General features: G+C 41.3%; 1 protein-coding gene across 3 annotated transcripts in view; it reads right to left on the bottom strand.

The window, feature by feature from the left end:
• Window positions 1–15,435, bottom strand: part of LOC147326655 (septin-7-like) — a 67,544-nt gene that overhangs the window by 16,417 nt on the left and 35,692 nt on the right. For all 3 annotated transcript variants that reach the window (XM_086301994.1, XM_086301993.1, XM_086301995.1), the window contains exons 3-7: window positions 13,371–13,477; window positions 6,556–6,656; window positions 6,316–6,450; window positions 1,005–1,122; window positions 655–747 (exon numbers count right to left, since the gene is read on the bottom strand). In XM_086301994.1, the coding sequence (XP_086158120.1) occupies window positions 655–747; window positions 1,005–1,122; window positions 6,316–6,450; window positions 6,556–6,656; window positions 13,371–13,477 (554 nt within the window). The remainder of the gene's footprint in view (window positions 1–654; window positions 748–1,004; window positions 1,123–6,315; window positions 6,451–6,555; window positions 6,657–13,370; window positions 13,478–15,435) is intronic.

The following is a 15,435-nucleotide window of genomic DNA, read 5'->3' on the forward strand; positions in this document are numbered from 1 at the left end:
GCAAAACCATAAGGACCTATTTTCTAACATTTACATAATTAATATGCATTTTCTGTTGACACGTTTTCCCAAAAGTCAGCTAACGTATCTCAAAACTGTAATGAAAATCTAAAAGCCAATGCAGGAACCGGCTAGCTATCATCTGCTGATGTGTCAGAATTTGTCTGGAGGCAATGGTCAGTGTTTCCAGACTTGCTGGCAAAGGTTTATAATGCAAATATAAAGCCAAACTGTTTCCAGACAAACTGTTGGTGTCAAAATTGCATTTTAGCAAACTCTTTTGTCGATTTGCTTTCCACATGGACCATTTGACGCTTAGAAACAAAAGTCTGCTCAAACACAACAGTTTTTGGATGACAAATGGAAACCAGGAAGCATCCGGTACCAGAAATCTCACTTCTTATTTACCTTTTCTGTATATTCATATATGCATGACAACAGTGACTGCGTCAGGGAGTTATGCGCATGACAGTCACCAAAGTTCATCAGTCTGTCTTTAAATCTGATGAGCAGTTATTCAATCAGCCTTATAAGTGAGATAGCAGCAGCTATATGTGGACCTTGAACAAAGGACACACCGATCTTTGGTTGTCCCTGCGGAGATCAATCGGAAAACCCTGAGTCAAGCTTGAAAAGAACTGCATCCTTCATTACCTTGATCTTCCGGACCAGCTTATTGTCCTCATCCTCGTCTACATCTGGAAACTCGTATATTTTAATCTTGTGCTCTTGAATCTCTTTCATAATCTGAAGAGAGAAAGTGATCAGTTACCAACAGATCTGCATACACAGAGCTAAGATATCACATTAGCTTCACTTGTATTGGGTGTACGATACACAATGTTGCTTAGTTTAACATTACTGAATGGAAGGAGGCCCAAATGTGTGCATGCCACTGTATGTGCGGCTTGTAGAAAGTAAAGATGATGGCACATATGCAACAGCTCAGTTTCTCAGTATGCCTTAGTTAGCACCTTTAATGTGACACAAATGTGCAGAAATACCTGTTTTTTAAAAAGATGGCACTCCTCAGGCGTCAGTGTGTCAGCCTTTGCGATGAGAGGTATGACATTGACTTTATCATGGAGCCTTTTCATAAATTCTATATCAAGAGGTTTTAGGCTGAAGAGGAGACAGAGAAGGAAAAGCATGAGGAGGACAGATAGCTACTGGCCGAGGATGCTCATCATGTGCTGAGTGAATAAACCATTTTCCTTTGAAGACTGAGTTAGAGAAATATTTGCTTCGTCCCTTTGCATGCTGGATTTCTCTTTACTCTCAGAGGCTGAATATCTACAGACTAAGACAGGGGTAGGCAACTCCAGGCCTCGAGAGCCGGTGTCCTGCAGGTTTTATATGTGTCCTTGATCCAACACAGCTCATTTAAATGGCTAAATTAGCTCCTCAACATGTCTTGAAGTTCTCCAGAGGTCTGGTAATGAACTAATCATTTGATTCAGGTGTGGTGACCCAGGGTGAGATCTAAAACCTGCAGGACACTGGCTCTCGAGGACTAATGTTCCCTATCCCTGGACTAAGACTAGAGGATGGAAAAAAAAATGCTAAAATACAGCATCCATGAAACTGTACAGGGAGTGCAGAATTATTAGGCAAATGAGTATTTTGTCCACATCATCCTCTTCATGCATGTTGTCTTACTCCAAGCTGTATAGGCTCGAAAGCCTACTACCAATTAAGCATATTAGGTGATGTGCATCTCTGTAATGAGAAGGGGTGTGGTCTAATGACATCAACACCCTATATCAGGTGTGCATAATTATTAGGCAACGTCCTTTCCTTTGGCAAAATGGGTCAAAAGAAGGACTTGACGGGCTCAGAAAAGTCAAAAATAGTGAGATATCTTGCAGAGGGATGCAGCAGTCTCAAAATTGCAAAGCTTCTGAAGCGTGATCATCGAACAATCAAGTGTTTCATTCAAAATAATCAACAGGGTCACAAGAAGCGTGTGGAAAAACCAAGGCGCAAAATAACTGCCCATGAACTGAGAAAAGTCAAGCGTGCAGCTGCCAAGATGCCACTTGCCACCAGTTTGGCCATATTTCAAAGCTGCAACATCACTGGAGTGCCCAAAAGCACAAGGTGTGCAATACTCAGAGACATGGCCAAGGTAAGAAAGGCTGAAAGACGACCACCACTGAACAAGACACACAAGCTGAAACGTCAAGACTGGGCCAAGAAATATCTCAAGACTGGTTTTTCTAAGGTTTTATGGACTGATGAAATGAGAGTGAGTCTTGATGGGCCAGATGGATGGGCCCGTGGCTGGATTGGTAAAGGGCAGAGAGCTCCAGTCCCACTCAGACGCCAGCAAGGTGGAGGTGGAGTACTGGTTTGGGCTGGTATAATCAAAGATGAGCTTGTGGGGCCTTTTCGGGTTGAGGATGGAGTCAAGCTCAACTCCCAGTCCTACTGCCAGTTTCTGGAAGACACCTTCTTCAAGCAGTGGTACAGGAAGAAGTCTGCATCCTTCAAGAAAAACATGATTTTCATGCAGGACAATGCTCCATCACACGCGTCCAAGTACTCCACAGCGTGGCTGGCAAGAAAGGGTATAAAAGAAGAAAAACTAATGACATGGCCTCCTTGTTCACCTGATCTGAACCCCATTGAGAACCTGTGGTCCATCATCAAATGTGAGATTTACAAGGAGGGAAAACAGTACACCTCTCTGAACAGTGTCTGGGAGGCTGTGGTTGCTGCTGCACGCAATGTTGATGGTGAACAGATCAAAACACTGACAGAATCCATGGATGGCAGGCTTTTGAGTGTCCTTGCAAAGAAAGGTGGCTATATTGGTCGCTGATTTGTTTTTGAATGTCAGAAATGTATATTTGTGAATGTGGAGATGTTATATTGGTTTCACTGGTAAAAATAAATAATTGAAATGGGTATATATTTGTTTTTTGTTAAGTTGCCTAATAATTATGCACAGTAATAGTCACCTGCACACACAGATATCCCCCTAAAATAGCTAAAACTAAAAACTAAAAACTACTTCCAAAAACATTCAGCTTTGATATTAATGAGTTTTTTGGGTTCATTGAGAACATGGTTGTTGTTCAATAATAAAATTATTCCTCAAAAATACAACTTGCCTAATAATTCTGCACTCCCTGTAAATTATATACAGTTCATTGGGGCTGATGTGTCAGTTCATGAAGCTGTGGTTGAATAGCATTACATTATTTTAAGTGGGTCAGCAGCTGTATTTGGCTGCGTGACTCACCACATGAATGAGGAATCAACTCACAAGACTGAATCTAAAGAAAATACCACAGTGTGCCTCTTTAGTTCAGAGCAGTTCAGTGGGTCACCAGCAGAGGGCCACACAAAACTGTACAATACATGTAGCCCACAGCAAGTGACTGTCAGGGAGCCACAGGGTCTTCACCTCTGAATGCCAAGCTGTGCGGGCACACAGTCAGTCCTAACAGAACAAACCACATTTGTATTATCAGCTGTTGGAGTGGAAGATTTTCTTGTTTTTTTGCCATTTTCTGAATGTAAATTCAAAATGGCGACCGTCCTCGACACTCTCAGTTGCCGGTGCAGTGACTTGTGTTAGAGATGTTGGACAAATTTTCAGCCAAAATCCTAAAGGATGTGCACTTGTCCTCTCTGCTGCAGCCTCTACTCTTCCTCAGTGAGCAACACCAGAAAACACTTACTTAGAAAGCAAGTCCACTACTCAGTACTGCCAACAACTGACCGGAACAACAGAGTCCAATACAATCCTCTCATGAGGACAACAAAACGAACACTGCGATGGCTTCAGAGTCTACTTTGTTGTCATTTTACATTTAAGTATACAATATAAACACTGTTGTAATAGTTCTTGTACAATGTACATGACATACAATAGAAGTCAGATTAAAATAGAGAAGCCAAATGCTTCCAGGCTACCACAGTAGAAATGCATTCAAGGTGACCATTAGAATCCACTCCTCATGCTACAGAGTCCATAACCTTGATCCTTCTGAGGCCCCCTTTCCAAAATATAGCTGGGAAATACCTTATGTGAAATTCCTAATCACATCACAAACATTGAGGGTCTGTCGTGAATGCAGTAATCATTAATTTTTCCTTTTCTCTCTCAGTTTGTTTACAATGTTAGCTGTCAGCCCACTACATCAGTGTTCCAGTGGACTGATAGTAAATTAATGGAGTATAATACTAAATAGCCCCCTGTATAATGTGCAGGTTAAAGGCTCATTATGTAGTTTAACCTTTCTGGGGAAAACTATTCAACGTAAAATAGAATCGCACACAATAAGTTTAGCATTGCATTCAAAACTATAATACAGTTATTATTCTGCCAGCTCAATGGATTACCACTGTCTACATGAAAGCACTTTATATATCTGCAAATGCTTTTTGCTGCGTGTTGAGTTGAATTAGTTGTCCCATGAAAGAGGCCAGCAAAACAGCTGCTGGGCGGCTCAGCGAGTGAGGACAGCTTTGGATATAATGCTGCTGCACCAGAGGAGAGCTGGAGTGAAGGCAGCCCCAGATAACACTGGAGTCAGAGTGTCTGGTTAGAGCAGGAGACTCGAAGGGCATTTCTGTGAAGTCAAAATCCGAAATCTCCCACACACTGACACCGATTAATCAAACCAGCATGAGCGGCACTTTGTCTACAGAAAGCTGGACTCACTGTCAGAACTCTTGTAGTTACTCCGGGGAACTAAAACATCACAGAGAGGACAGGTCTGGAAATAAGTATGCAGTTTACTTCTAAAGCAGGATTTATAGGATTTCACATTTTACAGCCACATGTGAGTGACTTTTGGAGGCAGCAGTGTGGAAACGGGCCTTCTGGAGCTTGTTGCAGATCATTTAAAAGTGGTAAAGAGTCTGCTGGAAATGTAGGCAGATTCCTCTGGGGTGACAGTAAAAGCGTAATTAAGTGATGCATCTTCTCAGTGAAGTGGACAATTTACTGACTTGTCTCTGACTTTAAACTTAGAACACTGCTCAAAGAATACAAGAAGCTGTGGTGTGGCAGAACCATTTATGTTGTAAAATTCACATGTTAAAATCTGATCTGTTATTGATGATAAACAAACTGCAGCAGTTGTTTAACAAAGAAAACCAAAATGTGCGTCTCCAGTTGCAGGATGACCTGTCGTTTGCTCAACCATGTACTAATGCTTGTTTCTCGATGGTTAGGAGAAAAGCATAAAGCATCCACCGTTTTCTTTATGTTGGAGGCAGCAGGAACAGAATACCTGAACAGACCGTTTTGTGCATGATTACACTTTAAGGGGAGAGATAAGACCGGCTTATTTAACATTTAATGAACTTTTCAACTGCTTGTGTGCTTTTCTCATAATTCAAGAAAGATTGTCATTTCTGTCGGGAGTAAATTATACCTGGAACATGTGTTGTGGGGCCTCCATATCCTTCCTTCTGTATAACTGTAAAACCAAAGGATACAGTAGCAGGAAGGCCCCAGCACAGAATAGAGCTGGCATTAATGATAATAATATGACACTGATTTAGACAGAAACCATGTGAAATGTGGTCCTGAGGTGAAGTTGGGTTCTAAATTGCTTGCTGAACAACTAAAACAACAGGTAAAGCAGCCTCAACATAAAAACCCATGTGACACTTGCCCATCTGATGTCTAGAAGGGAATCCGCTGAGCCTTCAGCTGATGTAGGATGGCACAAATTGCAGCTGATCTGACAAGTGAGCCCGACTTTGCTGGATGATCGATTGAAGACTGTTTATTTTCATAGACAGGTTTCCTGTCTTTGTCACTGCCTCAATGCAGTTAAGGTGCATCATGGAGGCACTTAAAGCTGAGCTAAAATGATCAGAAAATGTCAGAGTGTGTTTTGACATTCACAGACAGCAACATGTTTCACACATTTTATGCTTTGGGCTGCTGAAATATTTAACAAATTAGTGTTATTTTAAACACACTGCATGCCAATCAACTCTGCAGGTTTAGATCCATCGCCAAAGCCTGAGAGGTGCGCGCACACACACGGACGCTAACGTAAGACAGTATGGCACGTCTGAGTTGAAAGCGCTGTTCCTGGGAGCTGCTGCGAGTCTCCACTCTGAGTGATTCAGTGATGGAGATCAGGAAACTCTACTGAGCATGAGCAGAACTGGTTTGTATGTGGGTCACAAATACTGGCTGGCAGGCTCCTCTTTTATGAGACAGACAGACACTCAAGTACATCCTTTCCAGTTATATGCAGACAGCATCACTGCCACCTTTTGAACATTTCATGTCTCTTAATTACATCTGCATCTTATTATATCATCTTATGCAGCACCCACCCGTGTCCAGATGGTGCTATAAAATATAGACAGCAGTGGACTCTGTTGTCCGGCATGGACCTGCGGTTGACCCTCGACTCAGCATTCAGGAAGTCCTCGCATTTGCTGTCAATGTAATTAATGACAGGCTGCCAGCTGGGAACATGGAAAGATGATGTCAGAGAGAGTGCACTGTACAACAAAGAGCATATGATTGCTTGGTAGAATCAAATTGTGCATGTCTTCGTGGGCAATCCTCACCAGTTGCTGTTGTCGACTGCATCGCCAAACCCTGGTGTGTCCACGATGGTTAGGGTTAGTTGGACTCCTCCCTCCTTTATCAAAACTTTACTCTGTTCCACCTGAAACACAAACATTCACACCCTTCAGAACTCTTGGGATCTCAGCCTTGCCTTACAGTATTTATAAAGTGTTTCCATTAGCTGCAATAACTTCACACTTTCAAAATATAATTTGACAGCATGTATCTGCCCACACATGTTGGACTACATACACTGCACAGCAGGTCCTCCCACACAGCCGAAACCGATCTGCTGGTTGAGTGTGTGTACAATACGAGTGAAGTTCTTTTCCTTCCTCTCAGCACTGTGTGTGTGTGTGTGTGTGTGTGTGTGTGTGTGTGTGTGTGTGTGTGTGTGTGTGTGTGTGTCAACTTAAGTCAAAACCACTGTCTTCCAAAGAAGAGTTCGATTTCCATGGAGGCAATGAGAGCAGCTGCACGACCCAGCACAGAACAAAACAGACATCAGTGACAGCAGATTATGACAGTGGTTCAGCGAGATACGGCGTGAAAGGACCTGGGTGATGATGGGTTGTAAAGAGGCTTGCACATACGCAACAACTGTGTGTCAAAAGAATGTGTAAAAATGTACCATCTGAGCCTTCAGCTTCTATGTGCTGGCATCGAGATCAGCTGATTACAGCTAAACTGGTCCTTGAAGTGTGCCTGAACTTTACTACACTCAAATTCCTTACTGTGCATGGTATCAGTTCCATTGAAAACAGCACCTCAATGAAACTGCAACTCTAAGGTTTGCGCACAGTTTAAAGGGGAGCTCAGAGTTCGGCAACTGCCCAGCACACGTTGGCATTCTAAACCAACTTAAACAGAGCACCCAATGTGCGATTTGCCAATAGGCTGTGTGTGTCACTTACGTCAGCTGATCTGCCACTGAATGTGACTTAGTGAATCCTGTCAATAAATGTAAAGTAAAACAAATACAGCAGAGTTCCCATTTGTCTTAATAGTTAAACATGGTTAAAAATAGAGCATGGGGGTATTTTTAAGCTGAGCCAAAAGGTGATTTTATGATAGAAATAATATTTATTACACATTATTCTTCTCCCATCTTCTCCCATCTTTACATCCACTCTAGCATGCCATGAGTGCATATGTCACTGTATGAAAGCCTTTTTACACAACAGCCATGTATGCACACTGAGTTTGGGTGTTCACTCAATGCAGCTGATTTTAATTTAATGTTTAATTACATATGCCAAAAAGTGAAGCCATCACTGCAAACTGTTCATCATAGTCTGCAGTCACATACGTTCCCATTCAGTCCCAGAGATCCATCCATTTCCTGAAGCTCGCCAGCTGTTCCCCCACTTCGTCGCATAGTTTCACAGGACCATGTAGTTATTTTAGGATCGCCCCTTTAAGTCAAACTACAGCCCTCTCACTGTAACACAAACATTCTTTAGCTTCCACAAACCTTCAGATAATCTGTCTGGCTTTACAGCTGACCATATATACATAAATATATATATATTTTTTACACATCTGACCTTAATTGTGCAGCCAGGCATGTGTGTTAAATCTGTGTCTGTATTGTAAGTGTTTGCGCATGACATGTCAGCCCTTCTCAAAACCAAATCTGCCATTTCCACTGTTTCTGTGAAGAAAAACAGATTGGGAGAAAACCTCAAAAATGCCGTCGGCCTCAACACCATCATTTAAAAGAAATCTGATCTGTGGGGAATGTGAGCGAGCGACAAAACATGGGAGATTGTTCTGCAATATAAATACTCTGACCCGGTCTCTCCCCCTCAGCCTCAGACCACAGCGGCTCCTTTCCAACGTATGCACACTAACTGCTGCTTGGAGGAGAGCCTGCTTGCCCACGTTGCGCTCATGGGGCTCACATGAGGTATGATGAGCGCAATAGAGTGAGAGAAAGCTTGAAGCAAAAGGTTCTTAATGTTTTCAGTCTCGTCAAAACAGAGTAAATTTAGCACCGCCTTGGTGCGTCATCTGGATCACAACAGACCTGCACAAAGATGCAGAATCACAGCTGCCTGAGCGGCTCCTGTCATTTATAATTTAGGCCAAGTGTGCAGTACAATCGAACGTCACAAAATGAACAGGACTTTCAAATTGATGCAGTGGAGAAATTTAAACCTAATGAGGAAATGAAAAGAGTCTGCAAACTTTAAAGAAAAGAAGCTGAAAATACACAGCGCTTTGACTGAACGATTGTCAGTTTGTAAAGAATACAGGACAGATTTAGAAGTGTAGATACTGAGATTTTTACTTACTTTAATTTGAAATAGCAAACCATCTCAGAGTTTGTTCAGTTTCCCAGACTATAGTATGTATTATAGATGCATTGCAAACCCAAAATAGTGTTGATACTGGAACATACAGATTTCAGATCTGAAGTCTGTATCTTACTGCGAGTCTGCCTTTGACTTCATACATAAAATGCAGAGGTTTAAATGGGTTTACTCAAGAGACTGAGAGCTGACCCAAGGACTCTCAGATCTCAGGTCTGTTTTCTAATAAGTGTAAAAAGTGACTGGATCATCCTGCCATATTTTATGAATAGCACCGTCTTGACTAAATTCGGTGTGACGTATCAGTGACTTCCTACAAAAAACTACTTCCTCTATAACAGGGGTGGGCAACTCCAGGCCTCGAGGGCCGGTGTCCCTGCAGGTTTTAGATGTGTCCCCCGAACCAACACAGCTGATTTAAATGGCTAAATTAGCTCCTCAACATGTCCTGAAGTTCTCCAGAGGCCTGGTAACGAACTAATCATGTGATTCAGGTGTGTTGACCCAAGGTGAGATCTAAAACCTGCAGAACACCGGCCCCTGGGGCCTGGAATTGCCCACCCCTGCTCTATAACATAAGGCACCTCTATGCACCTCGGTCTGAATGGAACAACATTGTTATTTTAGGTTCAGAGACATAAGTTTAACTTGAGATTATATTTGGACATCTTTGGCACTCAGTCATCTCCGTTTTGCCAGATAAATTTGGTTGGTTATCTCTAGCTGCACTCCATGCTGCATTGAACTAAAAAAAAGGAATGAGTAACTTGGCATTATAAAGCATTAAAATTTGCCAAAGGCTAAAAGTCAACATCAACTTAAGTCCAGTTTAATAATTATTGTTTAATGGTAAATGCACAAAAATCTATTTTCTGGTTCAGAGATTGTCTATACCCGTCCTGATCCACAGCCTTGACTTGCGTACCTCCTTGCATTTAGACAACATTTGACATAATGTGCTCATTTGTTACGAGTTTTGGAGAGCAAAACCTTCTGTGACCAGGACGACTATCAGAGTCAAAGTCAGATATAAAGATACCTTAGCCTTCTCCATCTTGGAATATATGGCTTACGGTTAGCTTACTGTGAGTTAACAGGTCCCTATTTTCCAAAATGCTGCCGAGTCTGTGCCTTTGGCAAAGTAAAACATCTGCTATCCAACTGTGTTTGCTTTTAATCCTGACTTTTCCAACCTTTTGCTTCATTCCTTCCCATGCACTTCCTGTCTGTCTTCACTTTCATCATCCACCAAAGGCTTCACACAACTACACCAACTGCCACTTCATGGGGACTTTTTCTTCTGCAGATGGTGCTAGCTAACGTACATTGGAATGATACAATAGTGTTCACCTACACTGATTTAAAAAAAAAAGTCCAAAGACGGTAAAGCGAAAACGGCGGTTAACTTGTCTCAATTAACATTTTAACCTCTCTCACCCACTCAGCTGCCAGCCACCCATTTAGAGTTGTAAATGTTAAGTTCACATTAATCCCAGTATATGGAATTTTCCCCTATGACATACCTATATGGAAATCTTAAGACTTCATAAGTAATATGGTAGTGGGAATCGAATTATAGTGCAAAGCGGCGTGTGGAGATGAATTCTCATCTTTTAAGTAGTGGTTGAGGGTGGGGTGGGAGGGTGTTACATTTCATGGGAACATTCCTGCCCTGCTATTGACCCTCTCAGACCCAAGGGGGAAATTCAGCCCTGATCCTCTGTTTTTCTTTGTCTCTCCCCTCATCACATCTACCCCATCACCCTCCTCGAGGTTTATATGCTCTTTAGTTTTACAAAGCTCCACCTTTTCCTCACTCATCGCCATGTTGCTTCTGTCCGTCTTCTCCTGCCACCACCATCTCATCTCTTTCCGTCTTAGTTCATCACACTGTCCCACATCTCCATCTTCTGCTTTTTCCTCTTTCCCAAACTGCTTCTCCTTTGCCCCTTTTACTCCAGACACAGTCTCCCTCCTCCACTTCAATTTGCCATTACCATAAAAGGACAAAACTAGGTCCAGTGGCGTTGTTGTTTGCCTCGTAGTTCCTCCATCCTGCATTCTCATTCTCCTTTTCCATTATACTCTCTTCCTCCCCAGCAGAATCCTGCTCCCCTCTTAGCCTCCCATCCCTACTAACATGTCAATTTTAACAAACCTGGCTGATAATGCAGGAGCAAGAAAAGCCTTCAGAATGACCAGACCAGATGTTCTCAATTAATTTGTCAGAAAACATGAAACTTCATCCCTTTCAGTGCCTGTGCTTATCTGTCATGTTTTTCTTTTTTTTTTTTTACTGAAGACACCAGTTAAGACTTTGAACGTGCTGGTGCAAAAAAAAAGTCAACTCTTGGATTTAATAACTGGTCTAACGTCTACATATACGGGATGTGTTTAAGCTCAGATTAGAGATTTGAGCTTTTCAACAACTCTTGAGGAAATTTCAACATCATCCAAAACGGCACAACATTTACTTTGTAGGTGAACATTCAACCTGCATTCCATCAAGTTTAACTGTACCTGACTTTTTTTCTTTACACTTTATAGTTCAGGTTGGCCTCACACACCGAGGTCGAGTTTGCAAACACTGAGACCTAACCACGAGCTCCACAAGGGTCTTTGAACTGCTCACCAAAACAACTACCAAATTCAAATAGTTTCCCCCTCACGCTCAAGTACACTTTTTGTTGGCCAGAATGAATGAGATTACTTTCAGGGGCTCCTAACATATGGTGTGGTCACACTGATGCTTACTTTTAACACCCAGAAATCATCATTTTTCCGAGGGAATGAGTACTACGTGAAGAATTTGTTTTTAGATATTAGGAGATATCACTGACACTGGAATGTAAATGACAAAATGCCTTGAGCAACGGCTGTGGGAGGACTTAAAATGTCTCCATTAACAAGGTTATTTTCCTTCAAACTGGCTTGAGAAACAACACTTTCTTGTAAGACATCTGTTCATTTCATGGTTTCCTAATCCTCATCCCAGTATTTGCTGTCGCTGCTGGAATTTAGAACGTAGAAGAAATCGACATCAAGCATCAAACTCTTGCAGGAAAACGGTGAATGGTGATCTCACAGTCTTAGCACATATAGTGCCTTTGTTTATATGACTATCAACTATAAGAAGACATGGGGTTGTACAGAGACCATTAACAAAAACTCAAAACATCTCTACACTGGACCTGAAGCTAAAAATGAACTGATGGCAACTGAGGTCTGACCCATATAGGGTTAGGGTGAGAATTAACACTACCATGGGTTATTAGGTTATACCTAACCCTGTGTTTAAAAGAAAGTAAAGTACATTTAGTTAAAAAGTATTGTTTTAATGTGCTTTAGTTATAAAACAAAATTCAAAACCCAGAAATCACATGTGATGTAAAGTGTAAAGGAAACAGGGGTTAAGGTTAAGGATGGACCGATCCAATATTACGTATCGGTCCGATACGAACTTAAATTACTGGATCGGATATCTGAGAGAAATAAAAAATGTAATCCGATCCATTAAATATCACAAAAGCACCTCACAAAACTTGTGACATGGCGTAACTCCGCTCATAACTTTAGCACGTCGAGCAGTATGTGTCACATGATAGAGCGGCTGTGGCGTGTGAGACCTCTCAGCGATCTGGTTGAGCATTTGGAGCCTCGCTACCAACCTGGCATTTCATCTCCGAGAAAGTGATCCCAGAGAGAAGTAAAGCAAGTGTGTAAGTTCATCTCTGAATGTTTGTAAAGCATTCCAGCGTTAAGCTTAACAACCGATATATGGAGCGACTGCCTCTCTCCCTCCCTCTCCTGCTGCTACTTCGATCATGAAACTGATCAATGATCGGTTAAGTCTAATATACCCTAGTAAGCTATAGTACTTTTTCCTTTGGGAAGGTACCATCTGTGCAGTCTGCAATTCTGTTGAAGAAAGATGTTGAATCTATTTAATTATTGTAGAAAAATAATTGATTTCTGTGCATTTTTTTAAAATAACGCGTGCATTAAATTAAGGTTGATTACGCCGATAAAGCATCACGAGGCGGAGGGTGGTTCCCTGTTTTTATTTTTTTTGCTGGGAGTTTGCAACCCTATTAGTTAGGTTGTTTAATATTTCTGCTAAGTGCTCTTTAAAATACCAGAACAGGGAGGATGGAGGATTTAAGTTTATTAGATTGATCAGTGTTGCTGAACTATGAAATATTTTGGGTGCAGTATATTTTTTGCATACAGGTATAACAGAATAGGTTTAGTGTTTTTGTTTTTTTAAAACTTGAGTATGAATTTATACAAAATGGAGCAAGATATTTAAAAAACTGTTTTATTGATTAAAAATACACTATATCGGATTCATAACGGTATCGGCAGATATCCAAATTTATAATATCGGTCATAAAAAAGTGGTGTTGTGCCATCTATAGTTAAGGTTACAGATCTTGTCATCAATGGTGACCTAGACTTCATAGGATTCATTTACTGGGCAAAAAGCTGAAAAAGCTCACTTGAACAGTCTTTTTAATCCTGTGGGAGGGGCCAGGGTAGTCCTTAGAGTAGAGGTCAGTCAGGAACAGGGAGTTGATGAGAGTCGATTTCCCGAGACCAGACTCACCTGAGGACAAAAGCACAAGTTAAGCAACGTTATATAATCTTACTGTTTTCTAAGTACAACCAGCTGAACACATGACAAAAAGGACTTTACATAACGCATGTATAAAAGCATGTGCATGCACTGAACACAATATTGAGATGGCCTGAAGAGACATGGATGCAGTGCAGATAATAAAGCAGATTCACTGTCTGTAAGGGGAAAGGTCAGAGACTGATCTGCCAGCATGAAAAGCTTTCAGATGGAGGGAATAAAACATTTCCTCTCCATCTCCTGCTGACTTTCTCTCTCACCCACCCCCCGTTTATCTACTCTTCCTCTGTCCTCCTCGCTCAGTGCGTCCTTCAAGTATAAATCTCTCTATTTCGGTCCTCACAGTGCCAACTTTCCATTCCCTTCTCCCATACTGACGGCACAGAAGCTGCACAAACATTTACTTGACAAAGAGCACAGTCAGTCCAAACATACACATTGCATATGCTCGCCCTCTCCATCACACAGGCCTATGATTAATAGCTGAGCATCTGGCTTGCGTCTCATGAAAAGGCACTGGAGGAGTGTTTGGTTGGAGGGAAGGAGGGCTGCCTGTCCCAGCAAGACCTCTGACCGACTCCCACGACACAATTTCAGGCTTTGAAAACTGGAGTAATCTGTGGCCAAACATCAATCTGGGCTGGGTACACAGTAGCTTGAGGGGGTTTCCAAAAAGGACACATCAGAAACAGACCAAGATTAGAGTACTGGACAAAAAAAGGTTACCGAGCAAAAATTTAAATTCTGAATCAGATCTATCAGGTAAGAGAATTTAAAGGTGCTACGAGAAAACCATAACACATCCAGTTTACAAAGAATGGCAAAAATGTGTCGATGCGTGTTATTATTTAGCCATCTGCAGATCATTTTCCAGATGTTTTGTTCATAGAGGTCAGAGGACGCTTGTAATCTTGCAACATCTAAAAAATGTCTTTTTTAAGTTGTCCAACAATCTGAAACCCTTAAATTTTTAGTTAGCAGACACGTGACTCACAGAATTTCCTCAAGTTGTCCTTTAAAAACATGCCACCAAATCAATTAACTCACTGATGTTTCAGCTCCAGCATTGTTGTCTTTATGTGATTCCAAGTAGGTGGAAACATGTCTATGACTTTTCTGTTACCCGGTGTTGACATTGATGTGTGTGCTTTTTCAGTGTTTCCTGCACATATACATACCAACGTCCAAGCATCCAAGTAAAGTATTCTATAATCCATTTTACCATTTTCCTCTATAAAAAACTCTTTACTCGAATTTAAAATTGCTAGCGGCTGCACAAAGAGGCCTTTTCTCATGTTTAATAAGCAGATGTTTACGCAGTTTTTACTTGACAAATCACAGAGTGGTCAACAATACTGATGTAATGTTATTAGTATAGAAATAGGTATTTTTCACACCATTTACATATTTTAAAAAATGCTTTGGGTAGAACTGAGAACTGATCCAAATGTATACCACGTTTCTGTGTCATTATATAGACTGACAGGTCTGAATTTTCAACTCCATTTAAAGACAAAATCAAATATCAATACTAGTTCTAAACAGACCAAACAGAATATCAACGTCACTATCAAAGTGTGCTGAATTACTGCCTCTGACTTTAAATCTGCGTTGAAAGGAGCAGCTGAGAAAACCGTGTATAGTGCAGTACAGTCCACTGAGCTCTTACATACAGCATCTGTGTGCAGCCTGAAAGCAGGAAGCTGGAGTATTTCCATTTTAATGTGAGTCAGATGTTGCTCCAGTAATTCTTGATTGATAAGCAATTTTCCAGTAACGTCCGCTAAAAGTAAAGTCTGCTGTAAAAAGTCTCAGGCTCCTGTGTCATTCAAATACTTTCTTTTTGCAAACCGTTGACAACAAACCAAGTGTTCATTACATGTCAGAAGCTTTAAAACCACAGACCCCAATGAAGGGTTTCAGCTCAA

The sequence above is a fragment of the Aulonocara sp. 'chitande type north' Nkhata Bay genome, linkage group LG7 (assembly GCF_057382095.1).
Source record: "Aulonocara sp. 'chitande type north' Nkhata Bay isolate Kocher_YH1m ecotype deep benthic linkage group LG7, A_spYH_male_GT1.1, whole genome shotgun sequence".
NCBI classification, from domain to species: Eukaryota; Metazoa; Chordata; class Actinopteri; order Cichliformes; family Cichlidae; genus Aulonocara; species Aulonocara sp. 'chitande type north' Nkhata Bay.